Source organism: Cebus imitator, unplaced genomic scaffold (genome assembly GCF_001604975.1).
Source record: "Cebus imitator isolate Cc_AM_T3 unplaced genomic scaffold, Cebus_imitator-1.0 Scaffold577, whole genome shotgun sequence".
In the NCBI taxonomy this organism is placed as follows: Eukaryota; Metazoa; Chordata; class Mammalia; order Primates; family Cebidae; genus Cebus; species Cebus imitator.
Window position 1 is genome coordinate 176,678 of NW_016107892.1, and position 26,845 is coordinate 203,522.

At 42.0% G+C, this 26,845-nt stretch overlaps 1 protein-coding gene and 1 pseudogene across 1 annotated transcript in view; both read left to right on the forward strand.

The window, feature by feature from the left end:
• LOC108294393 (hydrocephalus-inducing protein homolog) overlaps positions 1-25,510 on the forward strand; it is a 186,004-nt gene extending 160,494 nt beyond the window's left edge. The window contains exons 58-63 of the mRNA XM_017516259.2: positions 2,552-2,764; positions 3,925-4,088; positions 4,934-5,084; positions 15,871-16,101; positions 22,885-23,109; positions 24,833-25,510. Of these exons, the coding sequence (XP_017371748.2) occupies positions 2,552-2,764; positions 3,925-4,088; positions 4,934-5,084; positions 15,871-16,101; positions 22,885-23,109; positions 24,833-25,315 (1,467 nt within the window). The 3' untranslated portion in view covers positions 25,316-25,510. The remainder of the gene's footprint in view (positions 1-2,551; positions 2,765-3,924; positions 4,089-4,933; positions 5,085-15,870; positions 16,102-22,884; positions 23,110-24,832) is intronic.
• An 84-nt stretch (positions 25,511-25,594) lies between these two features.
• Positions 25,595-26,076, forward strand: LOC108294397 (annotated as a pseudogene).
• Positions 26,077-26,845: the final 769 nt, after the last annotated feature.

Consider the following 26,845-nt stretch of genomic DNA (forward strand, 5'->3'; position numbering starts at 1 on the left):
TTCAACATTGCCTTCTTGGCCTTTAAAGCCTTCGCTTTGGCTTCGGCTTTAGGAGGGGCAGGAGCTTCCTTCTTCGCTTTCGGCTCTATCTTGTGAAAAGTGTTCACATTTTTTAATCTAATGGCCAGTTCTTTCTTGAACTATAGGGAGCATTTGACACCATAAACACGTTCCTCCTCCTGAAAACACTTCCTTCACTTGGCTTCAGCACAGCACTCTCCCCTGGGTTTCTTCCTACCCACCAGCTTCTTTCTCCTCATCTTCTGATTCTTTTTTCTTCTGAGACAGAGTCTCATTCTGTCACCCAGGCTGGAGTGCAATGGCGCGATCTCGGCTCACTGCAACCTCTGCCTCCCAGGTTCAAGCGATTCTCCTGCCTCAGCCTCCTGAATAGCTATAATTACAGGCACCGACTGCCACGCCCAGCTAATTTTTGTGTTTTTAGTAGAGACAGGGTTCACCATGTTGGCCAGGCTGGTCTTAAACTCCCGAACTCAGGTGATCCACTCACCTCGGCCTCCTAAAGTGCTGGGATTACAGGCATGAGCCACCTTGCCCGACCTTCTGATTCTTCTTAGCATTGGAGTTTGTCAGTCAAGAACTAGTCCTTAGATTCCTTCTTTCTTCTAAATATAATCACTTCTTGTTGATTTTACCCAGTTTCTTGGCCTTAAAAAAAAACAGTTAGGCTGAACACAGTGGCTCATGTCTGTAATCCTGGCACTTTGGAGGCCAAAGCAGGAGGAATGCTTGTGCCGAGGAGTTCAAGACCAGCCTGGGAAACATAGTGAGACTCCCACCTCTACAAAACAACAACAGCAACAACAACAATGAAATTGCTATGCTGACAATTTCCAAATCTTTATCTCCAGCCTGGACTCTTCCCTTGAACTCCAGATTTGTAAATTCTACTTCCTGCTTGACTAATAGACATACCAAATTCAACATGTATGAAACAAGCTCCTGATCTCTCCCTGAAACCTGCTCCTCCCAAAGTCAACCCCACATCGGTAAAGAGCATCTCCATTCTGCTCGTTGCTCAGGTTAAAAACTTGGGTGTCATTCCTGAACCTTCTTCCACTTACACCCAAGATACCATACAGCACTAAATGTATTGGCTTTTCCAAGTACAACTGGAATATATCCACTTCTCACCATCCCTAGTGCTACCAGTGCCACCCAAGCCACTGTCATCCCCCACCTGGTCTATTGCAAGCGTCTTCTAATTAATCTCTTCCTCTGTCACCTCCAAGCATCTAAAGCAGTTCTGTTAAAGCATAGATCAGATCAGGTCACTCTACCCAAAACACTCATAAGTCCTCCTTTTTCAATTTAAAAAAAAAAAAAAAAAAGTCTCTACCATGACTCCAGGGCCCTGCATGCTGTTTCCTTTTACTTTATCTCCCCCTTGCTCACTTCACATTTGCCACACTGGCCTCCCTGCCTTTTGTCAAAACCAGGAGCTTTGTAACTGGCATTTCCTCTGCCAGTTACACTCAGGCTCTTCCCCAGATCTCCCCTACTTCATCCTTCTTGGTCTGTAATCAAATCCATATGCTCAGTGACGCCTTTCCTGATCACCCTGTGTAAAAACTCAAACTCACTCCCAATCTGGCACCCCCTCTGCTTTGTCTTTCCCCTTGGCACTTATTTCTACCCTGCACACTCTATACTCCACTTGTGTGCTTGTCTCTCCCCACTAGAATCTCAGCTCAAGGGCAGAGATTTTTGTTATTTTGTTCATTGCTGTATCTCCACCACCAAGAACCATGCCTAACACATAGAAGGTACCCATAAGTATGTGCTGAGTGAATGAAAAGAAAATAAACAGATCCATTGAAACTCATGATGGGAAGCACTGCTAGAGTCAGTCTTCCAGTGTGGCACTTCCTCAAGGACCTAGAAATAGAAATTCCATTTGACCCAGCCCCAAGGGATTACAATTAATTCTATTATAAAGACACATGCACACCTATGTTCATAGCGGCACTGTTTACAATAGCAAAGACCTGGAACCAGCTCAACTGCCAGTTGATGATAGACTGGACAGGGAAAATGTGGCACATATACACCATGGAATATATGCAGCCATAAAAAAATTCTGAGTTTGTGTCCTTTGTGGGGACATAGATGAATCTGGAAACCATCATTCTCAGCAAACTGACACAAGAACAGAAAATCAGACACCGCATGTTCTCACTCATAGGCGGGTGATGAACAATGAGAACACATGGACACAGGGAGGGGAGCATCACACACTGGGGTCTGTTAGGGGGGCCAAGGGAGGGACAGCAGGGGGCCAGGAAGGTTGGGGAGTGATAACATGGGGAGAAATGCCAGATGTAGGTGACGGGGGGATGGAGGCAGCAAACCACATTGCCATGTGTGTACCTCTGCAACAATCCTGCATGATCTGCACATGTACCCTAGAACCTAAAGTACAATAAAAAATAAAATAAATCAGTTTTCCCCAGCACACATTCTGTACCTCTAGCCCTGGAGACAGACCAAGGGGACGTGCCATGGAAGATGAGGTACCTGTTTCTTCCAGGTGGTGAATTTCACATGCCAGGTGCGGTCCAAGCACACACAGACCATCCTGCTGTCAAACCGCACCAACCAGACCTGGAATCTGCATCCCATCATTGAGGGTGAGCACTGGGAGGGGCCTGAGTTCATCACCCTGGAGCCCCACCAGCAAAACAAGCCCTATGAGATCACCTACAGGCCCCGCACCATGAACTTGGAGAACCGCAAGCACCAGGTAGGCTTAGGCCTCCTCACTGGTTTCCTGGCACAGCTGAAGGTGATGCTGTGTGAATGAGGTTAAAAGACACTTTGGGGCCGGGCATGGTGGCTCACACCTGTAATCTCAGTACTTTGGGAGGCTGAGGCGGGTGGATTGCCTGAGGTCAGCAGTTCAAGACCAACCTGGCCAACATGGCGAAACCCCATCTCTACTAAAAATACAAAAATTAGCCAGGCATAGTGGCGCACACCTGTAATCCCAGCTACTTGGGAGGCTGAGGCAGGAGAATGGCGTGAACCTGGGAGGCAGAAGTTGCAGTGAGCCAAGATTGTACCATTGCACTCCAGCCTGGACAATAGAGTGAGACTTCATCTCAAAAAAAAAAAAAAAATACACTTTGGAAGCTGAGAGTTCAGAGAATGTTAAATGGGAAGCACCCAGATCATGTTGGAATCGTGAGGAACTGTACAGATTATCAAGCTGTGGCTTTCTTTTTTCATATTTTTTCATGTATAGGGGATTCTCGTAGAGCCAGGGGCTCAGTTCTAAAATGCAGTCCAGACCAAGCATCAAGTAATTAATGTTTCACTTAATTGCATAAATGACATAATAGTGACTGTAACAAAAAGAAAAGTGGCCGCAATCTTTCACCCTATTAAGAAAGGAGCTTTTTTCTTCTATCTTCGCTACCAATCCTTACTCAGATATAGCAATAACTGTCATCATAATGTACCCAGTTTTACATTCAGTTTCTTTTCACTTTACAATATGTCACTAGCATTTTTCTATTTTACTATGCAGTCTTTGTGATAATTATTTTTAATAACTGCCTAATATTTCACGGAGTGAGAGTTCCACAATTTGTTTAACATTCCCATTTGTTGAATGTTTATCTACAAATTTTCATCAACATTATAGCTGGTTCTTATAGATATGCATAACTTTTTCCTACGGAGGGATTTTTCTTCAATAAGTTCTCTGGGATGGGATTCCTGGCTCAGATACATATGAAAATTACCTGTCTCCTGAAATATATCACCAAGATGCTTTCCAAAGTATTACGTTTATTTGCAGAGCCTTCATTAACCTCCATTAATCCTGGGTCTCTACATGTCAGATAGGTACCTAATAAAAAATGCTGTGTGTTGTTCTGATCTCATCCTTATTCTCCTTAGGGCACCCTCTTCTTCCCCCTCCCAGATGGGACTGGCTGGCTGTATGCTCTACACGGGACTTCTGAGCTCCCCAAAGCTGTAGCCAATATCTACCGTGAAGTGCCATGTAAGACCCCCTACACTGAACTCCTGCCAGTCACCAACTGGCTAAACAAGCCCCAGAGGTAAGGGGGTGGGGCAAGGGGTCTGGGTGGGGAGATGGAAGAAGGACTTCCGCCATCTAGCCCAGTCGTTCCCCACTTAGGGCCTCTAGAGGATGTGGAGGGGCTCGAGGAGTCAGAGACAGAGTTCCCTGATGTGACCAGGCATTTCCTGAACACTAATCCTCTAGAGAGATTCTTCTTTCTGTGCTGTTAGTTACTTGTAAGTTCCCTAGAACAAGGCCTGGCACAAAATAAGCATTCAAAAGTTGTTAGCTGTTATCATTATCATAACGATAATCATCACTGTGATTACTGAGTCCTCTGTCTTACCACCTAAGCCACTGGCCAGAGTGGATCTTGGATCTTGTCCTTGCAATAGGAGCAGAGTGGAAATCAGGCACCAGGAGAGCTCAAGGCCAGTGAGCATGGTCCCCTTCTTTTACAGAGAAGGAACTCAAGCCTGGGAGACAAGGCAGAAAGTACTGAAGGCTACCTGCTTAGCATAGTGGGTAAAGGCCCGACCTAAATTTGAATCCTGGTTCTGCCAATATCCAGTCATGTTACCTGAGCATCTTATCTTCCTTCTCTTGGCCTCTGTTTAGTGACATGGAGATGATATGTATTAATACCTCCTACAGATACTGCAAGGATTAATGCCTGTAACACACAGAGCACTCACTCAGTCCCTAGCACATATAGGTGCTCAGTAAATGGCAGTTCCCATTATTGTTAGTGACAGAGTAAAGACTAGAACGCTGGAACCTTGCACTTCCTGTAAAATCAATACAGCTAACACTCTTTCCTCTTTCCTTTGGGTTAATGGTCTCATTTCCTCTCCCCTCTTGTGTTCTCCTATGCTGCCCCAGATTCAGGGTCATCGTGGAAATACTGAAACCAGAGAAGCCAGACCTAAGCGTTGCTATGAAGGGCCTTGATTACATTGATGTACTGTCTGGCTCTAAGAAAGACTACAAACTGAACTTCTTTTCCTACAAGGAGGGAATGTACACTGCAAAGGTATCTACATGGCAAAGGCACACCCTGGAACTCAGGACATTTGATCCTAGTGTTAGCAAGTAAAGATGGCCGCCCACAGTCACTGCTCCAAGACATCACAGACTCTCTCACACATGAGTGGTTTCACCTCATTCATTTAGTGGTTTAACAAGTATGTATTCAGAACATACTGATTCCTGGTAACACATCCGTGACCTGAATAGACATAATCTCTGTTTTCATGAAACACACAGTCTAGTGGAGAGAGATGGACATTATTCAAATAATTGCACTGTGGATGTAAAATTACAAAATGAGATAAGTGCTTTGAAGAAAAGGAGCATGTGTGGATCTGTAGCTTATGGGGGGGGGCAGGGTTGAAGATAACATTTGGGAATTTTTCACATATAGATAGTATTTGAAGCTATGATGTGGGATGGAATCACCAGGGGAAACACTTTAAAGTAAAAAAAAAAAAAAGAAAGAAAGTATCTAGGAACACACAGAGAGAGAGAGAGAGAGAGAGAGAGAGGCTGCCAAGACGCATCCAGCAGTGTGAGATCTCCTTTTCTGCAATAACTGAGTAGGCTGTTCCAATCACATCTAATCAGATTAGCATTCACAGATGGACAAGTTTTTAAGAGAATCTCAAAATTAAGAAATCATGAAACATCTAAAAAAAAAAAGTTACCATAAAATAGAAACATCAACTCAAAGGATATGAACAGATACTTTACAAAAGAAGACATACATGAGGCCAACAAACTTATGAAAAAATGCTCATCATCACTGTTCATCAGAGAAATGCAAATCAAAACTACATTGAGATACCATCTCACGCCAGTTAGAATGGCGATCATTAAAAAATCTGGAGACAACAGATGCTGGAGAGGATGTGGAGAAATAGGAACACTTTTACACTGTTGGTGGGAGTGTAAACTAGTTCAACCATTGTGGAAGACAATGTGGCGATTCCTCAAGGACCTAGAAATAGAAATTCCATTTGACCCAGCAATCCCGTTACTGGGTATATATCCAAAGGATTATAAATTGTTCTACTATAAGGACACGTGCACATAAATGTTCATTGCAGCACTGTTTACAATAGCAAAGACCTGGAAACAACCCAAATGCCCATCGATGATAAACTGGACAGGGAAAATGTGGCACATATACACCATGGAATATTATGCATCCATGAAAAACGATGAGTTCGTGTCGTTTGTAGGGACATGGATGAACCTGGAAACCATCATTCTCAGCAAACTGACATAAGAGCAGAAAATCAAACACCACATGTTCTCACTCATAGGCAGGTATTGAACAATCAGAACACATGGACACAGGGAGGGGAGCACTACACACTGGGGTCTGTCGGGGGGAAATAGGGTAGGGACAGCATGGGGAGGGGAGTTGGGGAGAGATAGCATGGGGAGAAGTGCTAGATGTGGGTGATGGGGAGGAAGGCAGCAGGTCACACTGCCAAGTGTGTGCCTATGCAACAATCTTGCATGTTCTTCACATGTACCCCAAAACCTAAAATGCAATAAAATTTAAAAAAAAAGAAACATCAACTCAATAAATCAGAACCTCTGAAAGGAAAGAGTTATTAAAGCCAACAGAAAACTTTAAGTGAGTATTATTCATATCCCCAAAGGGAAAAAATCACACCCATGAAATAAGGGTAAGCTATTGTGAAAAAGAATCAATTAGAGACTCTAGAAATGAAAAATAGAATATTTAGAATAGAAAACCATAGAGGAAGGATGGACTTTATAATGGAGATTACTAATAAGTTGGAAGATGGAGCTGAGTAGTATCGCCAGACCTTAGCCCATGAGGACAAAGAATGGAATGAAATGAAATAATAACAAGCATCAGCAAAGGTATGGAGACACTGGGACCCTCATACACTGCTGGTGGGGGTATGATATGGTGCAGCTGCCCTGGAAGACAGTCTGGCAGCTCCTCAAATGGTTAAACATAGAGTGGCCATACGATTCATCAACTTAACTCCTAGGTAATACCCTAGAGAAATAAAAACATATGTGCACACAAAAATCTGTATAACAAATATTCATAGCAACATGATCTCTATGAGCCAAAAAGTAGGGACAACCCAAATTTTCGTGAACTGTTAAGTGTGTAAGTAGAACAGAATTTGGCAATAAAAAGAAATGGAAATAAAATATTGATACATGCTGTAAAACATTATGTGAAGTGAAAGAGGCCAGTAACAAATGTATGCTTTGAAATGTAAGTGAATGTATGCTTTGAAAATGTAAGTGAAAGAAGCCATTCACATACTGTATGATTCCAGGTGTATGAAATTTGAAGAATAAGCAAATCTACAGAAATAGAAAGTCAAAGAGTGGTAATCAGGGCTGGAGGGAATGGGTTGGGGAAAAGAGGCGTGACATAATGGTTATAGGGTTTTAGGAATACTGAAAATGTTCTAAAGTTTATTGTAGAGATGGCTATGCTGCCTTGTAAATATACTACAAACCACTAAAGAGAACACTTTAAATGGAGGATTGTATGATATATGAGTCATACCTCAATAAAGCTGTTTCAAAAAAGAATGAAAGGAAATACGAGACAATATATAAATCAAGAAGTTCTAATATCTATGTAATGGGAGTTCCTGAAATAGAAACAAGATACTAGAAGGAAGAAAATATTCAACAAAATAATTGGAGAAATATTTCCAGAGCTTTTTAAGAAGATCGAGTCTTCTAATCGAGCGGGTCCACCAAGTTGTCACACAGGGTGGATGAGAGAAATACATCTAAACACATCAGAGCAAAGTTAGAGAAAACCGGGATGAAAGAGAAAGTCCTAAATGATTCTAAAGGAAATAATAATCACAGTAGCATCAGACTTCTTGTGGCAACACTAAATACAAGAAAATAATGGAATAAGCTACCCAAATTTCTGAGTGAGAATGATTATCAATCTAGAACTCTTTTTCCAGACAAAACTCTTATGACAGCAAAACATGGAGTTGCAAGGATTCAAAGTAACTGACCAGGGCCAGGCACAGTGGCTCATGCCTGTGATCCCAGCAATTTGGGAGGCCGAGGCGGGCTGGCACGCCCCTGTAGTCCCAGCTACTCAGGAGGCTGAGGTAGGAGAATTGATTGAGCCAAGGAGATTGAAGCTGCAGTGAGCCAAGATGTCACCACTGCACTCCACCTGGGCAACAGAAAAGACCCTGTCTCAAAAAAAAAAAACTAACCCACCTATTATGCACAAACTCCATCTGAAAATAAATACTATAAAATTAAAAGCTTTTAAATTAGCAAAGCTTAAAAAATAAGTAAGTGAGTCATGTGCCATGGCTCACGCCTGTAATTCCAGTGCCTTGGGAGGCTGAGGTGGGTGGATCACTTGAGGTTAGGAGTTCAAGACCAGCCTAGCCAAAATGGGGATTTCACTAAAAATACAAATTTTTTACTCTCTACTAAAAATACAAAAATTAGCTGGGCATGGTGGTGCATGCCTGTAGTCCCAGCTACTTGAGAGTCTGAGGCAGGAGAATCACTTGAACCTGGGAGGCGGAGGTTGCAGTGAGCTAGGATCACATCACTACACTCCAGCCTGGGCAACAGAGTGAGACCCTGTCTCAAAAAAAAAAAAAAAAAAAAAAAAAAAAAAAAAAAAAAAAAAAAAAAAAAAAAAAAAAAAAAAAAGTGAATCAACGAGGAAAGTACAAGGATATAATAAGCAAAGAATCAAAATTAAATTGATAAGTAATTTTAAATAATTGTTAAAAGACAATCTACCATAAATATTCATATGACCTGAACACAGGAAATAGCAAGGGGAAGAATAAAATAAGGCAATGATAAACATGTCCTCAACCTGGAGGAATTGAATGGGGGAAATAAGAAAAGTTTTCTCATTCAGAGAGAAGAGTAGGAAGAGAATAGAGATATTCATAAACTGTAGATGTAAACAAAAAAAAAGTAAAGATTTGTATTAAAATATAAGGCTTTGGGGTAAAAATGACAGAGTGAATCCAGATCACCAATCTCCTTACAGTAATACATATTGAAATTAAAAATAACAACAAACTTTTTTAAAGAATAAAAAGCATTTCTGCTTCTGGTTATAATGATTATAATACTCCATTTTATACTCCTCCCACTATAAAAAAAAACACATAAAACTCAACAAAATCTCGGAGGCAACTTTTCTTAAGTGTTGGACAACAGGCAACACAATACTGTAATCTTCCAAAGGGAAGGAAAACTCATGATATGAATCCTCACAATTATCCTGGTTCTTTGCCTAGGGACAATTTCCTGACTGCAATGTAGTGAGCTAGAGTCTAAGCAAAGCAAAGAAGCCTTCAAAGAGCTGAGGAGGCAGAAATCAGAGTTTAGGGCAGTTAAAAAGGCTGGTCTCTACAATATAAGACACCAGAGAGAAGGGAGCAGTGCATAGGTGAAGAGGACAGGTCAGAAGACAGCATGAGGTTCCCCTCCCTATCCTTGGCTAAGAGTTGGAATCCACATGCACAGGGTGAGACAACATGAGATTTTCCAGGGAGGAGCTGTGTTAATCAGTGCTGGGGAGCATTGGAGGTCTGGCCCAGACAGAGGAAAGAGATTGCATTAATACCTCATTAAAATCCTGAGAACCCAACTGAAATACTAGAAATGCCAGGAGAAAGGCTTAGGAGAAAGGGCCATTCCCTTAGTATAAGGCCTTCTCTTTACCAACCCTTAAAAAAAAAGCCTAAAACTAAGCACCTACAAGATCTACAGGGAGGACAGAATCTGGAGATTGAATCCCACCAAGTCAGAAGGTCCTGATCAACACCTTGAGCTTTACACAGATGTGCTCTAACAAAGCATAAAACCAAACCCACACAAATTTAAATCAGTAATTGACCTACCTCCTAGAGCAAAATAAACACTCTTAAAAGGAAGACAACAAAATCCAGAATCTCTACAATGATCATCAGCATTGTCCAGTACACAAACAAAAATTACTAGACCTGTGGAGAAGCAGGAAAATGTGATCCATAGTCAAGAAAAAAAAAAGCAATCAATGGAAACTGACTTCAAGATGGGCCAGATTTTGGATTTAGCCGGCAAAGACTTCATAGCAACTATTATAACATTACATTCTCCAAGAAGAAGAGAATGAGAGAGAATGAGAATGAGGCAGAAAATTAAATTACAGGCATACCTCAGAGATATTGTGGGTTCAGTTCCAGGCCACCATGACAAAGCGAATATTACAGTAAAGTGAGTCACAGTTTTTTTCCTGGGAAATATAAAAGTTATATTTACACTATACTGTCATCTATTAATTGTGCAATAACATTAGGTCTTTAAAAGTAATGTATATACCTGAATTATAAATTACTTTATTGCTAAAAAAAATCATCCGGGCCTTCAGAGAGTCATAATCTTCTTGGTGGTAAAGCATCTTGCCTCGATGTTGATGGCTGCTGACTGATCAGGGTGGTGGTTACTGAAGGTGGAGGTGACTGTGGCAATTTCCTAAAATTAGACAACAATGAAATTTGCCATATCAATTGACTCTTCCTTTCATGAAAAAAATACTCTGTAACATGTAACGCTGTTTGAAAGCATTTTACTCACAAGAGAACTGCTTTCAAAATTAAAGTCAGTCCTCTCAAATTCTGCTTCTGCTTTATCAACTAAGTTTATGAATATTCTAAATTCTTTGTGATCATTCCAACAATGTTCATGGCATCTTCACCATGAGTAAATCCTACCTTGAGAAACCACTTCCTTTGCTCATCCATAAGAAACAACTCCTCATTCATTCAGGTTTTATAATGAGACTGTAGCAATTCAGTCATATCTTCGAGCTCCATTTCCATTGTAGTTCTCTTGCTATTTCCACTACATCTACAGTTACTTCCTCTACTTTTCAGGTTACTGAAGTCTTGAACTTCTCAAAGTTATATATGAGGGTTTGACCTTCTCCAGTGAATCACAGATGTTCTTAATGGCATGTAGAATGGCAAATACTTTCCAGAAGGTTTTCAGTTTACTTTGCCCAGACCCATCAGAATAATCATTTATCTATGGCAGCTACTGCCTTATGAAATGTATTTCTTAAATAACAAGACTTGAAAGTCAAAATGACTCCTTGATTTATGGGGTACAGAAAGGATGTTGTGTTAGCAGGCATGAAAACAACATTCACCTTCTGTACAATTCCATCAGAGCTCCTGGGTGACCCAATGCATTATCAAAGAGAAGCAATATTTTGAAAGGAATCTATTTTCTGAGCAGTAGGTCTCAACAGTGGGCTTAAAATATTCAGTAAACCACACTGTAATCAGAATCAGTTGTGCTGTCATCCAGGATTTGTTGCTCCATTTCAAGAGCATAGGCAGAGTAGATTTGACATAATTCTTAAAGGCCTTAAGATTTTCAGAATAGTCAATGAGCATTGGCTTCAAATGAAAGTCGCCAGGTTCATTAGCCCCTAACAAGAGTCAGCATGTCCTTTAAAACTTTGAAGCTAGGCATTGACTTCTCTTCTCTAGCTATGAAAGTCCTAAATTACATCTTCTTCCAATAGAAAGCTGGCTTATCAACATTGAAAATCTTTTGTTTAATGTGGCTACCTTTAACAATTATCTTAGCTAAATCTTTTGGATAACTTACTGCAGTGTCTACATCAACACCTGCCGCTTCATATTATACAAAGACGCCTTCTTTACTTAAGCCTTATGAACCAATGTTCAGACTTTTCTTCTGCAGTTTCCTCACTTCTTCAGCCTTGATAGAGTTGAAGAGAGTTATATCCTTATTCTGGATTATGCTTTGGCTTAAGGGAATGCTATAGCTCATTTGATTTTCTATCCAGACCACTAAAAATTTCTCCATATCAGCAATAATTCTTATTATTTGTGAGTTCACTGGAGTAGCTCTTTTAATTTTTTTAAAGAACTTTTCCTTTGCATTCTTAATTTGGCTAAATGTTTGGTGCAAGAGGCCTAGCTTTCTGCCTATCTGAGGTTTTGACATGTCTTCCTCACTAAGCGTAATCATTTCTAGCTTTTGGTTTAAAGTGAGAGCCATATGATGCTTCCTTTCACTTTAACTTAGATGTCATTATAGGGTCATTATTTGCCTAAATTCAGTGTTGTTATGTCTCAAGGAATAAGGAGGCCTGAGGAGAGGGATAGAGATGAGGGAATAGGCAGACAGTGGAGTAGTCAGAACACACACAACATTTACTGATCAAGTTCACTGTCTTATATGGCACAGTTCATGGCACCCCTAAACAATTGTATTAGTAACATCTGTATTAGTCTGTCTTCACACTGCTATAAAGCATACCCAAGACTGGATTATTTCTAAAGAAAGGAGGTTTAATTAACTCACAGTTCCACAGGGCTGGAGAAGCCTCAGGAAACTTATAGTCATGGCAAAAGGGGAAGAGGCACATCTCACACAGTGACAGGCGAGAGAGAGTGGTGAGCAAACAGGAAAGAGCCCCTTATAAAGTCATCAGATCTCGTGAGATCTCACTCACTATCATGAGAACAGCATGGGGCAAATCACCCCCATGATCCAATCACCTCCCACCAATTCTCTCCCTTGACGTGTGAGGATTACAATTCAAGATGAGATTTGGGTGGGGACACAAAGCCAAACTATATCAACATCCAAAATCACTAAATCACAGATCATCATAACAGACACCAAAATAATGAAACAACCAGGCATGGTGGCTCATGCCCATAATCCCAACACTTTGAGAGACCAAGGCAAGAGAATTGCTTGAAGTCAAGAGTTCAAGACCAGCCTGGAAAACACAGCCAGACCCCATCTTTATGAAAAATAAAAATAATGAAAATTTTTCAGATATTATTAATTACCAAAATGTGATGCGGAGACAAAAAGTGAGCACAAGCTGTTGGAAAAATGGTGCTAATAGAATTGCTCAACACAGGTTGTCACAAACCTTCAATTTATATATTTAAAAAAGCAATGTCTGCAATGTACAATAAAGCAAAGTGCGATCAATGGAGGTGTGGCTGTATTTGAAAAAATAAGTACTGAAATTTTCCTAATTTGATTTTTTTTTAAACTATAGATGCAAGAAACTTGGCAAACTTTAAGCAGGAGAAATACAAATAAAACTATGCCTATACACATCAGGCATAGTTTCATTTTCAAACTGCCAAAAACCAAAGATAAAGAGAAAAGCTTAAAGCAGCCAGAGGAAGAAAAGACATATTACAGAAAGAGGGACAGCAGGAACAATGGCTCTCCTAGGTTTCTGGCTTCTCCTAGGAAAGAATGGAAGCTATCTGTAAAGTGCTGAAAGGAAAGGAAACAGTTCATCCAAAAATCTTTATCCACTGAAAATGTCCTTTAAAACTGAGAATGAAGTGGACATTGTCATATAAAAGAACCTGTGAGCATTTGTTGTCAGCAGATTTACATTACTGCACAACATGTGAATAGATCTTCTTCAGTCTGAAGGGAAATGATATCAGGTGGGAACTTCAGTCTGCAAGAAGAAAAGAGGAGCTCTAGAAACGTCAAATAGCTAGGGAAATACAAACTGTATATTTGGACGTATTTTTCTTGGATTTCTTAAAAGACAACTGACAGTTTATAACAGATATAATACCATTCTAAGGTGGATGTTCTTATGTATGTAGAAGTAAAAGGTATGACAGCAAAAGCACCAAAGATGGGGTGGGCAGGCAAATGAAGTGATGCCAAGGCAAGGTTATTATTACCAGCGTGAGGTGGGAACCAGGAAGCATCCATTGTCAAGTGGGAAGTGATAAAATATTAACCTTTAATAAATGTTGATAAGGATTCATTGTTAGTTCTAGAGGAACCACTAAAAATTGTTTTAAAGGCAGGGTGCAGTGGCTCATGCCTGTAATCCCAGCACTTTGGGATGCTGAGGCGGGCGATCACCTGAGGTCAGGAGTTCAAGACCAGCCTGGCCAACATAGTGAAATCCCATCTCTACTAAAAATACAAAAAATTAGCAGGGCATGGTGGCGCATGCCTGTAATTCCAGCTACCTGGGAGGCTGAGGCTAGAGAATCACTTGAACCCGGGAGGTGGAGGCTGCAGTGAGCTGAGATTGCACCACTGCACTCCAGCCTGGGTGACAGAGTGAGACTCCATCCCAAAAAAAAAGTTGTTTTAAAATATGACTAAGAAGCCAGTAGAGGAAATAAAATATATTCCAAAAGATTACATATCAATCCAAAAGAAAGCAGGAAAGTAACAACAGAAAAATGAAAAGTAAAAGGGACAAGTGGAAAATAGCAAGGAAGCAGACTTCAGGCCAAACATATAAACAATCACTTTAAATGTTAGAAGCTCTTCAGGACACAAAGAAGTTGAAAGTGAAAAGCCAGACTATATAAAGAACTATTACCACCTAATAATAATGAGATAACCCAATGTATTAGAAAGGACAAACCGCTTGAATAGATCCTATTTCACAAAAGTAGCTGGGTGAACGATCAATAAAAACATGAGAAGATGCTGAACATTATCAGTCACCAGGAAAAAGAAGTTAAAAAGGTAAACATCACAAGAAGTCAGTTGCAGGGGTGAAGGGACAGTACTGTGCAGTTACAGTCAGCTAACCTGGGTTCAAATCTTGGTCCTGACACTACTTTGCATGGGACCTTGGGCAAGATATTTGACTTTGCTAACCAACAGTTCCCTTAACTTGAAAAAAGAAAAAAAAAAAAAAGCCAGGTGTACTGGCTCACACCTGTAATCCCAGTCCTTTGGGAGGCCAAGGCAGCTAGCTCACAAGGTCAGGAGTTCAAGACCAGCCTGGCCAACATGGGGAAACCCCACCTCTACCAAAAATACAAAAATTAGCTGGGTGTGGTGGTGGGCACCTGTAATCCCAGCTACTTGGGACGCTGAGGCAGGAGAATCACTTGAACCTGGGAGGCAGAGGTTGCAGTGAGCTGAGATCACACCACTGCACTCTAGCCTGAGTGATAAAGAGTTAAAAAAAAAAAAGTGAAGTGGCATAATAACAGTGCCTACAGATTGTGTGCTTTAACTAATGATTTCTATTCCCTGGTACACAGTAATCATTAATTAACTGTTAGATGCTATTGTTGTTTTTAAGCTATCCCAGCAGCAGCAGGAATAGGAAGAAAGCCCACTGTGGCTGGGTGTGGTGGCTCACACCTATAATCCCAGCACTTTGAGAGGCCGACATGATCACTTGAGGTCAGGAGTTCAGGACCAGCCCGGCCAACATGGTGAAACTCTGTCTCTACTAAAAATACAACAATTAACCAGCAATGATGGCACTTGCCTATAATCCCAGCTACTCGGGAGGCTAATGCAGGAGAATCACTTGAACCAGGAAGACGGAGGTTGCAGTGAGCCGAGTCACACCATTGCACTCCAGCCTAGGCAACACAGTGAGACCTGGTCTCAAAAAAAAAGAAAGAAAGAAAAGCCCATTGCCACTTACCTCAGAGGTCTCACTTGTTTTCCAGAGGTAGCCAGCTGTCCCCACCAGGAAAGTGCTGGCATTGGACAGTCCTGCTCTAGCCTCTTCTAAAGCAAGCCCAGGCTACTTAATAATCTCTCATTAGGGAGGAACCGGACTGGAATCCCTAATGAGAAAAGCTGACTGGCAAGGATCCCGGTATGTTGCAGGGGTCCTGTCACCCTGCTACCTGTGCTTCATATGCCAGACAATGCTAACAAAGAGAAGGAGCCCTTGAAAATGTGCAGAGGACCCTCGGCTCACCCCTGCTCTTCTCTCCTTCCTCCCTTTCTCCCGGTGAATGCAGGTGATCTTCCGAAACGAGGTGACAAATGAGTTCCTGTACTACACAGTGAGTTTCAGGGCCATCCCTTCAGGCATCATCAAAACCATCGAGATGGTGACCCCCGTCCGGCAGATTGCATCAGCCTCCATCAAGCTGGAGAACCCTCTGCCCTACTCGGTGACCTTCTCCGTGGAATGCCGGATACCGGACATCGCCCTCCCCTCCCAGTTTGTGGTGCCTCCCAACTCCGAGGTATGGCCCCTTGGCTGTCAGGGGCTCCCTGAGAGCTGAGATAGTGGCCTCCACCCTTGAGACCTCTGGATCCACATTCTGCATCCCCGGAGGGTGGACCGGCTCTGGCAGTGGTCAGGAAGGCAGGGGATGGAACCATCACCCTCACGTTCCTTTCCTTATTGCTGAAATCCTCACATGAGCTTGGGCAGATAGTTTGGAATTCTCTCTTATGAACCTTGTCTCTATGATTTGTTTGCTTGTTTTGTTCCAGCTAAAACTTTTTTTTTTGGTTTTTGATCATTACAAAAATAGTATAGAGTCCAGGTACGGTGGCTCATGCCTGTAATCCCACCACTTTGGGAGGCCAGGGAGGGCAGATCACTTGAGGTCAGGAGTTTGAGACCAGCCTGGCTAAGATGGTAAAAGCCTGTCTTTACTAAAAATACAAAAATTAGCTCACTAGTAGTGGCGGGTGCCTGTAATCCCAGCTACTCGAGAGGCTGAGACAGAAGAATTGCTTGAACCCGGGAGGCAGAGGTTGCAGTGAGCCGAGATCACGCCACTGCACTCCAGCCTGGCCGACAGAGTGAGATTCTGTTTCAAAATAATAAAATAAAATAAAAGTAATAAAGAATAGGTGTAGTGAAAGGAAAACAAGGTACTTAATAATGCACGCACACGTAGATGTACTACTGCAGGAAGGAGCAAAAGAAAACTTTGACAGTGGTTAGGAGGGCGTGGCTGGAATTAAAGAGCTGTGAACTGGTAGGGAGATGAACTTTCTTTAGATTCTTTTTATCAGGTTATCACTCCAAATTCTCCCTGCCCAGATTCTATCAAATCTCTTCTGTTTCTCCACCTTCAGCCCACCTGATGAGTTCCTCTCACTCCAGACCCAGCCAACTTCCTTCCCGTTCAGAATCTACAGTCCATTTTGTTCTTCAGAGCAAGTCTCCATGCCCTTTAATTTTGATGTGTTTTATTGTGAACTATAAAATCTATACTGAAAAGTCTATAAAACATATATATATATATATATATATATATTCCTGTAATTTATTACAACGTGTATTTCAAACAAATAATTATGAAATAAATCTCCGTGTAAGCAAAACCCAGGCCAAGAACTATGAAATTGCCATCACCCCAGAAACCTCCTTCAGCCGTGTGCCCCTCCCCAATCACAACACCCTCCCTGTCTCACCCCTCAGAGCTACCAGTGTCCTTGTTTTGTGATGATCATTTTGTTGTTGTTGTTGTTTTTGAGAACACAGTTTAGATTTGCCTGTTTTTGACCTTTCTGTGAGAGAAATCAGAGCACATGCTTTCTGTAACATCTTCTTTCTTTTGCTCAATGTTGTGATTGTGACATGTATCCGTTCTGTTGCACGCAGTTGAGGTTCATTTATCTTTGCTGCTGTGGAATATACTAATTTGTCTACTACTATTCAGTTCCTTTAATGGGTTATTGGACTACTTAGATTTTCTGTTGCTTCCTGAGTCAGTAATAAGATCATGTTCATTTCCTCCATATATTAAAATGTTGGTATAAAGTTGTTAATATCTTATTACCTTTTTCATGTGACATCGCTTTTTCATTTCATCTCACTCTGTCTCCCAGGCTGGAGTGCAGTGGTATGATCATGACTCACTGCGACTTCAACCTCCCCGGTCTCAGGTGATCTTCCCGCCTCAGCCTCCCAAGTAGCTGAGACTACAGGTGCGTGTTACCACACCTGCCTAATTTCTATATATTTTTGTAGGCTCATTTTGAGCTCCTGGGCTCAAGCAGTCCACCCGCTTCAGCCTCCCAAAGTGTTGAGGCAGGTGGATTGCTTGCACCCAAGAGTTACAGGCCTGAGTCACTACGTCCAGCCATATTTGGTTTTTAATCCATGCTAGCAACCTTTACTTTTCACTGGCACATTTATATTATTTGTATTTAATAAATTGACCTAGTCAAGTTTATATACCCCCATGTGCTTTCTCATTATCTAGGTTGTTCTTTTTTCTTTTTCTCCTTTGTTTTGTAGATATCTCTTCCTGTCTTGTCTTCATTATTGCTCTGCTCATCATTCACTCTTTTAGGATAATAACTTTGTGTATAATTCTACCATCCTCCTTTTCCATTGCTCATGCTAGATTTTTCCATACTCTTGGAAGGAGAAGGTAGCCTAGGTATCTAAGGCTTTCTCCTCTATTGTAACTGCGAGATGTTGATTTTTTTTTTTCAAATACAGCCTTATGCGTTTAACATTTATTTTCTCTGTTCTCATTCCCATTTTTTTTTTTTCTGAGTTCTATTTTTCCTTTACCCCTAGTGTCTCTCAGTTGCGGTCAAATAGATTCCACTTTCTTAGATTTCTCTCGGTGCAGGTGTTTTATCTTAGAAAGGAGCTTCAGTCACTTGGCTTTGTGCATTCAAATGGCCTATACTGCCTCATATTGTCCAGTCCTATCACAGCAGTTTTTGCAATTTACCATAAACTGGAGCCTGAAATCACTCCTCTACTTAAGGCTGCTGTTGCCAAATTGACCTGTCGGGTTTTCCAGGTTTTTACCTGTTCATTCAATGTCAGTGGAATAAAAGCTTCCCAGGTTGCATGAGATCCCTCAATTCAGAGATGATTCTGGTTTCTCGAGCTCTCAGGACTGATGATCCTTTGCCTTCCTTCTGCTTTTCCCATATGGTGGCTGATACTGTACCCATCTACTAGTGTTTAGTAGTTTGGTCCTATCCGCTAGTATTTTGGGATTTGAGGGGTTACCTTTGCACTTAGTTTTGTTATAAATGTCCATGCGGCCAGGTGCAGTGGCCCATGCTTGTAATCCTAGCACTTTGAGAGGCTGAGGCAGGTGGATTGCCTGAGCTCAGGAGCTCAAGACCAGCCTGGGCAACACAGTGAAACCTTGTCTCTGTTAAAATACAAAAAATTAGCCAGGCGTGGGCGGCCTGTGTCTGTAGTCCCAGCTACTTGGGAGGCTAAAGCAGGAGAATTGCTTGAACCCAGGAGGCAGAGGTTACAGTGAGCCCAGATTACACCACTGCACTCCAGCGTGGAAGACAGAGTGAGACTCCATCTCAAAAATAAATAAATGTTGACCATGTGTTCTTGCTGCTGTTAACCTAGTAGATCTGTGTGTTTTGTGGGGAGATTTGGGGAGATACCAAACTATGTTGCTACAGTCATCTTGCCCAGAGCCTGGAATTGCTTTTCACATGCTGTGAGCAGGAGTCAAGTTTTTTTTCTTTTCCAAGTGGATATAAATTGTCTCATGCTGTTTTTACTTAAAAGGCTATCTTTTCCCCAACTGCTCTGCAGGACCATTTATGAAATAAATCAAGCTCATTTATGCGTGGATCTGTTCTAGCTTTTCTATGATATCATAATGATTTTATTTGTGAATTTGTGCCAATATCATAGCATCCTAATTACTACCCACTTAGAGTAAGGTTTGATGTCTGGTAAAGCAATCAATCATTCCAGCTTTATGTTGAGACTTACTAACCTCTTATCTTACTGTTCTGCCAGAATATTTTAGCTATACTTGGCCCTTTACATTTCCATGTCAATTTTGAAATCAGCTTGTCAAGTTCCTCCGTAAAAAACAAAAAGAAAAGAAAAATAACCTGTTGGGATTTTGATTGGGATTACATTGAACCTATAGATTGTTTTGAGAATATATTAGTTATTTGTTGATCCATCACAAATGAACCAAAACTTAGCAGCTTAAAACAACAAACGTTTACTGTCTGTGCCGTTTCTGAGGATCAGGATTCAAGAGCAGCACCTTGGCTAAGCGGTTTGGGCTCAGGGTCTCTCAGGAGGTTGGAGTCAGGTTATCAGCCAGGACTCTAGTCATTTCGAGGCATGACTGGGGCTAGATTATCTGTTTCTAAATTCACCTATGGTTGCTGGAAAGGCCTTAGCTCCCTGCTGGCTGTTGGCTGGAGGCTTCAGTTCCTCACCATTTGGGCCTCTCCCTAGAGCTGCTTTCAATATGGCAGCTTGCTTCCCCTAGGATGAGAGATCTAAGAGAAAGAGTGCACAAGAAAAGAAGCCACAGTCTTTCATCATTTAATCTCAGAAGTGACATGCCATCCTTTCTGCCATATACCGGTGGTCACATAGGTCAGCCCCTGGTATCATGTGGGAGAGGACTACACGAGAGTGGGAATCCCCAGAGGTGGGGATCATTGAGGACCATTTTGAGCCTGTCTATCATAAGGAGGATTCATATCTTTACAATATTGAGATTTCCAATCCACGAGCAAATCTCCGCTTGTTTAAGGCCTTTTTAAGTTCTCTCAATAGCCCTTTTTTGGTTTTCTATGTAGAGACTTTATTCATCTTCTACTAGGCTCATTTCTAAATTTTATATATTTTTATGCTATTATAAATAGTACCTTTTTAAATTTTCATTCTCTGTTTGTTGTAAGCATATAGAAATATAACTGATTTTTGTATTGATTTTGTACCCAATCATCTTTTACAATTCACTTATTTCAGGTTGGTTGGTTGGTTGGTTGGTTTGTTTCTTACTCCATCACCCAGGCTGAGGTGCAGTGGCATGATCAGGCCCACTGCAACCTCCACTTCCCAGGTTCAAGTGATTCTCATGCCTCAACCTCCTGAGTAGCTGGGATTACAGGCATGCATCACCATGCATGGGTATTTTTGTATTTTTAGTAGAGACAGGGTTTCACCATGTTAGCCAGGCCAGTCTCGAACTCCTGGCCTCAAGTGATCCTCCTGCCTGGGCCTCCCAAAGTGCTGGGTTTAACAAGTGTGAGCTGCGGACGTGGCTAAAATTCACTTATTTTGTATATTGACTTTGTACCCAACTATCCTCTAAAATTCATTATGTTCAGGAGAAAGACTGGCATCCAATTTTTGTTTCTCCTATTATTCTTGCTGAATTTTGGTGTCAACTTTACGTTGTTTAGAGTGGGTTCCCTCTTTGTTTTTCCTCTGAGAGAATCTGTGGAATACTGGTATTCCTTCATCCTTGATTGTCTAGTATAACCTACAAGTAAAGCTTTATATACCTGGAATTTATTTAAGGATTTTTTTTTATTATTGATTACATTTCTCTAATGGTTATATTAATAGAATTATGTGGGTTTTCTATATCTTCTTGGGTCTGTTTTTATAAGTTATGTTTGTTTATACATGTGTCTGTTTTATCTAGTTTTTGAATTGTGATAAAATTATCTAAGTTCTTATACCATATCCTTTTTTGTTAAACATCTATAACTTCAGTTATATTCTTTTTTTTTCTGCTATTTTTCTTTTTTTGTGTATTTTATTGCGTTTTAGGTTTTGGGGTATGTGTGAAGAACATGCAGGATTGTTGTGTGGGTGATATTTTTCTTTTTAAAAACATTTTTTTAGAGATGGGGTCTCACTGTGTCTTACAGGCCGGAGTGCAGTGGTATGATCATAGCTCACTGCAGCCTTAAACTCCTGCAATCAAGGGCTCCTCTGCCTCAGCCTCCTGAGTAGCTAGGACTACAGGCATGTGCTGCCACACTCAGCTAATTTTTTTTTTTTTTTTTTTTAAAAAAAGCTCTCGCTATGCTGCCCAGGCTGGTCTCAAACTCTTAGGCTCAAGTGATCATCCTTCCTCACCCACCCAAAGTATAGGTGTGCGCCACTGCACCCAGCCTGGTATTTTTCAGTAAGAACTAGTTATTTTTTAAAATACCTACTCATAGTAGAATAAAACTTTACCTATATAAAAGTATATGAAATTGAAAATAAGTCTCCAGAATCCCATTTTCCCACACTAACATAAGCTACTGGTAACCGTGTGGGATACATTCTCACAGTCTCTTTCTATACATGCATAGACATACTCTTTTTTTTTTTTTTTTTGAGATGGAGTTTCACTCTTGTTACCCAGGCTGGAGTGCAATGGCGCGATCTCGGCTCACCGCAACCTCCGCCTCCTGGGTTCAGGCAATTCTCCTGCCTCAGCCTCCTGAGTAGCTGGGATTACAGGCATGCGCCACCATGCCCAGCTGATTTTTTGTATTTTTAGTAGAGACGGGGTTTCACCATGTTGACCAGGATGGTCTTGATCTCTTGACCTCATGATCCACCCGCCTCGGCCTCCCAAAGTGCTGGGATTACAGGCGTGAGCCACCGCGCCCGGCCAGACATACTCTTTACAAAAAAAGAGCTCACACTTTATATGCATTTCTGGAACCTCCTTTCTTCCACTTAAAACGTCATCAACACCTTTCATTTCAATGTGTATTGCTCTACCTCATCCTTTTTAGTGGCTGCACAATATTCCACTGAAGTGAGAAAACTGTAATGTATTTAACCAGTCTTCTACTAATGATACATTTGAATTGTTTTCCTCGTTCTGCTATATAAGGAATGCTCTTTGGTTCCTGCTTTGTTTTGCTATGGGCAATAATGAAGGATGGCAGAATCCAGGGCACTGTTCTGAGATTAGCCATGAGCAAAGAAGGAGCTGCCTAAGCTTCAGCCCTCCTGCGGGCAGCACTCACCCGTCTTCATATCTCCCTGCGTGTGCTTCTCAGGAGAAGGTCCAGCCCCTGCACTTAGATTCATGGGGATCCCAGATACAGAATCACCCGGACTAGAGAAAGCTAGGAGGGGAACAGGGGAGGAACGGTGGCTGGTATGGACAGAGGTTCCACAGGGGCAAGATCTTCATGAGCATGAGCACGATTTCTGCCCCCAACCTGCCTATGGAGCCTTGGGCAGGTCTGTAGGTGATGAGTTAGTCTTTCAGCATGACAGGAGCCTCTGTTTTCTCTTCCAGGGCACGTTCTCGTTTGAATTCCAGCCCCTGAAAGCTGGAGAAACCTTAGGAAGACTGACTTTGCACAGCACTGACTTGGGTTACTACCAGTATGAGCTCAATCTGAAAGCCACACCAGCACTTCCGGAAAAGCCCGTTCACTTCCATACTGCCCTTGGCAGCAGTCAAAACATCCTTGTGAAGTTCATCAATTACACACGGCAGAGGACAGAATACTACTGCAGGGTGGGTAGCCTCTGCTGTGCCCTCTACCCTTCCCTTGCAAGAATGCTGGGTCCAAAAACAATGAGAGGAGACACAGAGGGAGAATGAATGTGAGACTCAGAGAGACTCAGGTGCTTCATTGCCATGGTGACACCTGCCTCAGAGGCCTGAATCTAGCCTGGAAATGCCCAGCTAGAAACAAACAGTGTCAGGCCTGAGTTTTGCCATTATAGACTTTCTGTCTTAACAAGCTGTGATGGAGGGTAGGGGAGTTTTGTTTCCCGCAGCACACTCAGGGACCCAGAGAGGGAGACAGTATAGCTTAGTGGTCATGACATCGGCTGTGGAATCAAACAGACATGGGTTTGAATCCTGGCTTCGCCACTTATTCTTTGTATAAATAATTTGCTTAAGCTCTCTAAGCTTATCTATAAATGGGACTAATACCCCTGACCTTGCAGGATTGCTGTAAGGATTTTAAATATGTATCTAAAGCCATTTTCTTAGAACCTAGCCTATGGTAAGTGCCCCATATACATTAGCTGTTATATCAGTTGAAATATAGGTTCAACTACTAAAACAGAAACCCAAAGCTAGGTGCAGTGGTTCATGTCTGCAATCCCAGCCCTTTGGGAGGCAGGTGGGAAGATCACTGTAGCCAGGAGTTGAAGACCAGCCTGGACAACAGAGTGAGACCTCGTCTCTATTTTTAAAAATAGAATAAAATAAAAATTTAAAAAACAAAAACCACAAATAATAGCAAATTAGATGTTGGTTCCTCTCACAAATAACAGTCTGAGCATAAGCAGTTTGAGCTGGAATCGCAGCTTGCTGACACCAGGCACCCAATACCTTCTGTCCCAATGCTTTGCCCTCTCCCTGGAGTTGTTTTGGTCCACATGGGCCAAGATGGTTTATCGGGACATCCACATTCCAGCCAGCTACAAGGGAAGAGGGGACAGCTGTATATAGCACCTCCACTAATATTCCCTGGAACCAAACTTCACAGGACCACACTTATCAGCAAAGGAGCTAGGAAAGATAGCTTTTGTACTGGGCAGTCACATGCCCAGGTAAAATCAGAGACCTTGTGGCTGTAACCAAGAGGCAGAGGCTCTTGAGGAGTCTTATCAGCCAAGAGAGGCTAAGTTATATGCAGTAACAATCACAGAGGCTTAAGATGAAGATTTGTTCCTCATTTGAGCTATCTACCAGAGAGGCCGGCAGGGGAAACTGCTCATCTCAGTCCCTTGGGATTCCAGCAGCATCTCAGATATTTCCAGTACAGTACTGGAGGGGTGAAAAGACCCTGACAGGAGTTAAACTGGCAATGAAAGGCTCTAGCATGGAAGCGCACCTTTCGCTTCTGCTCACAGCCAGTTGTCTGAAACTAGTCCCACCCATCCACAAGCAGCCAGGATGTTTGGTCTTCCATGTGCATGGAAGGAAAGAACCCGATATAGGGGACCAGCCTCCGTGACTGCCCTATTGACATAATCTGGCTGTGTGTCTCAGTGCACATTATTAACATCTCTTTGCCTTTGTTTCTTTGTAGCAAAATGGAAATAATAATTAGTCATGCCTACCCTGCAGGGGAGTCATAAGGACACAGCTTTATAGCATTCCCAGTCTCACACAGACATAGTAGCTTGATGTCTAGGGGTGGAGGGACTGGGGTGGACTTGAGCTCCTGATGTGCTCCTCAGGATCTCACGTGAGCTGAGTTTGTTTGTTCCCCTTTCAGACAGACTGCACAGACTTCCACGCAGAAAAAATCATTAATGCAGCCCCAGGAGGCCAGAGCGGCACTGAAGCCAGTGTGGAAGTCTTCTTCGAGCCCAGCCATCTGGGTGAGACCAAGGGCATCCTCATCCTATCATCACTTGCAGGTGGGGAGTATATCATCCCCCTCTTTGGAACGGCTCTGCCTCCCAAGCCCCAAGGTCCCTTCCTGATCCGAGCCGGGTACAGCATAATCATCCCCTTCAAGAATATCTTCTATCATGTGGTGACCTTCTCCATCATCGTGGAGAACCCAGCCTTCAGCATTCGCGCTGTGGAGTCTGTGCGGCCCAAGAAGATCAACAACATCGCAGTCTTCTTTGAAGGAAACCCATCCGGCAGCAAAACCCCCATCACCACCAAGCTGATTGTGAGCTGCCCTCCTGGTGAAGGCAGTGAAGCTGGAATTAAATGGGTTTATTATCTAAAGGGGATCACCCTTTAGTGGTAACCAGAGTTACCTGCATCAACCAAAATCTACGCATTGTCTTAGCCTGACAAAGAATAGAGAAAACAATAAAAATTCTAAAGGAACTGTTTTTATTCTTCTTATACAATTATAGGGGCAGTTATTTCCATATTACATGTTTTCCAAATATAGATATGAAATATCTATTTCATATTAAACATTATAACTACACACAACAGATCTATATTTTAGACAACTGATTCGTTGTAAGTCCTTAAATTTCGTTTCTTGACATCACCCCAAAACTCAAGTACTTTGTAATAATCTCCATTTTTTACAAGAAGGCACAGGTATCACACTAATAACCTTCTACCGTACAACACTTAGCAGGGCGTGCCGCTGGGCACTGCAGTTTCTTTTAAGATCCAAAATGGTGGGGTTCCTCCTTGCCGCAGTGCACCAGAGCACGAATCTGAGGCGGCGGGAGTCATGGCAGGACAGGTGTTTAGAACGTTTCTCCCACTCTCTGACCGAGTATTGGTTGAAAGGAGTGCTGCTGAAACTGTAACCAAAGGAGGCATTACGCTTCCAAAAAATCTCAAGGAAAAGTATTGCAAGCAACAGTAGTCACTGTTGGATGGGGTTCTAAAGGAAAGGGTGGAGAGACTCAACCAGTTAGCGTGAAAGTTGGAGATAAAGTTCTTCTCCCAGAATATGGAGGTACCAGAGTAGTTCTAGATGGCAAGGATTATTTCCTATTTAGAGATGGTGATATTCTTGGAAGGTACGTAGACTGAAATAAGTCACTATTGAAATAGCATCAACGTGAAGCTGCCCATTCCACGGAAGTCCTGAAATCTTTCATCATGTAAATAATTTCCATATCTCTATTTTATAATAAACTAATGATAACTGATAAAAAAAATCCAAAATGGTTTTAAAAGCCCTTAAATATGACTATTTTGATGTGGCATTTTATTCTGCTTTCACATAAAAGCCAAATATTTCACATAAAAGCCAAATATTCTGCTTTCACATAAAAGTCAATATTTTCAAAGGGATGAACAGATACCATTAGGGCAACCCAGGGACGCTTCCGTCACTTTTTCTCTTGGCTTTTATGCTATCAGTGTCCAAATCCCACATCTGTCCTACACAGAAAGTTCTCACTGAAGTCCAGGACCTGGAGAATGGCTAATAGAGATCCCAGCTTCCACTGCCACACACACTCCCAGCCTTGGGTAGCACTTGGAGGAAGAGCAGGGATTCCCATCCCATCTGCACATCAGAACCACCTAACTCTCATTCAGACCCTCCCTCAACCCCATCTGATTTAATTGGTCCGGAGAGGGGTGTGGGCATCTTTATTATATACATAACTTGTACAGCAGAGTTGAGAACCAGTGCTACAGATCAGTCACCTGCCCCGCCATTTGTGCTGCAACTGAGTTAGGAAATCCCTGCCAGGGAAAGGACCACACCTCAGTTTGATACGTTGCAACTGTCCCTATTTTGTGTGCACCTAAAGCATGGTGATTAGTGCCTTTTTTCAAACATCACTCTGGA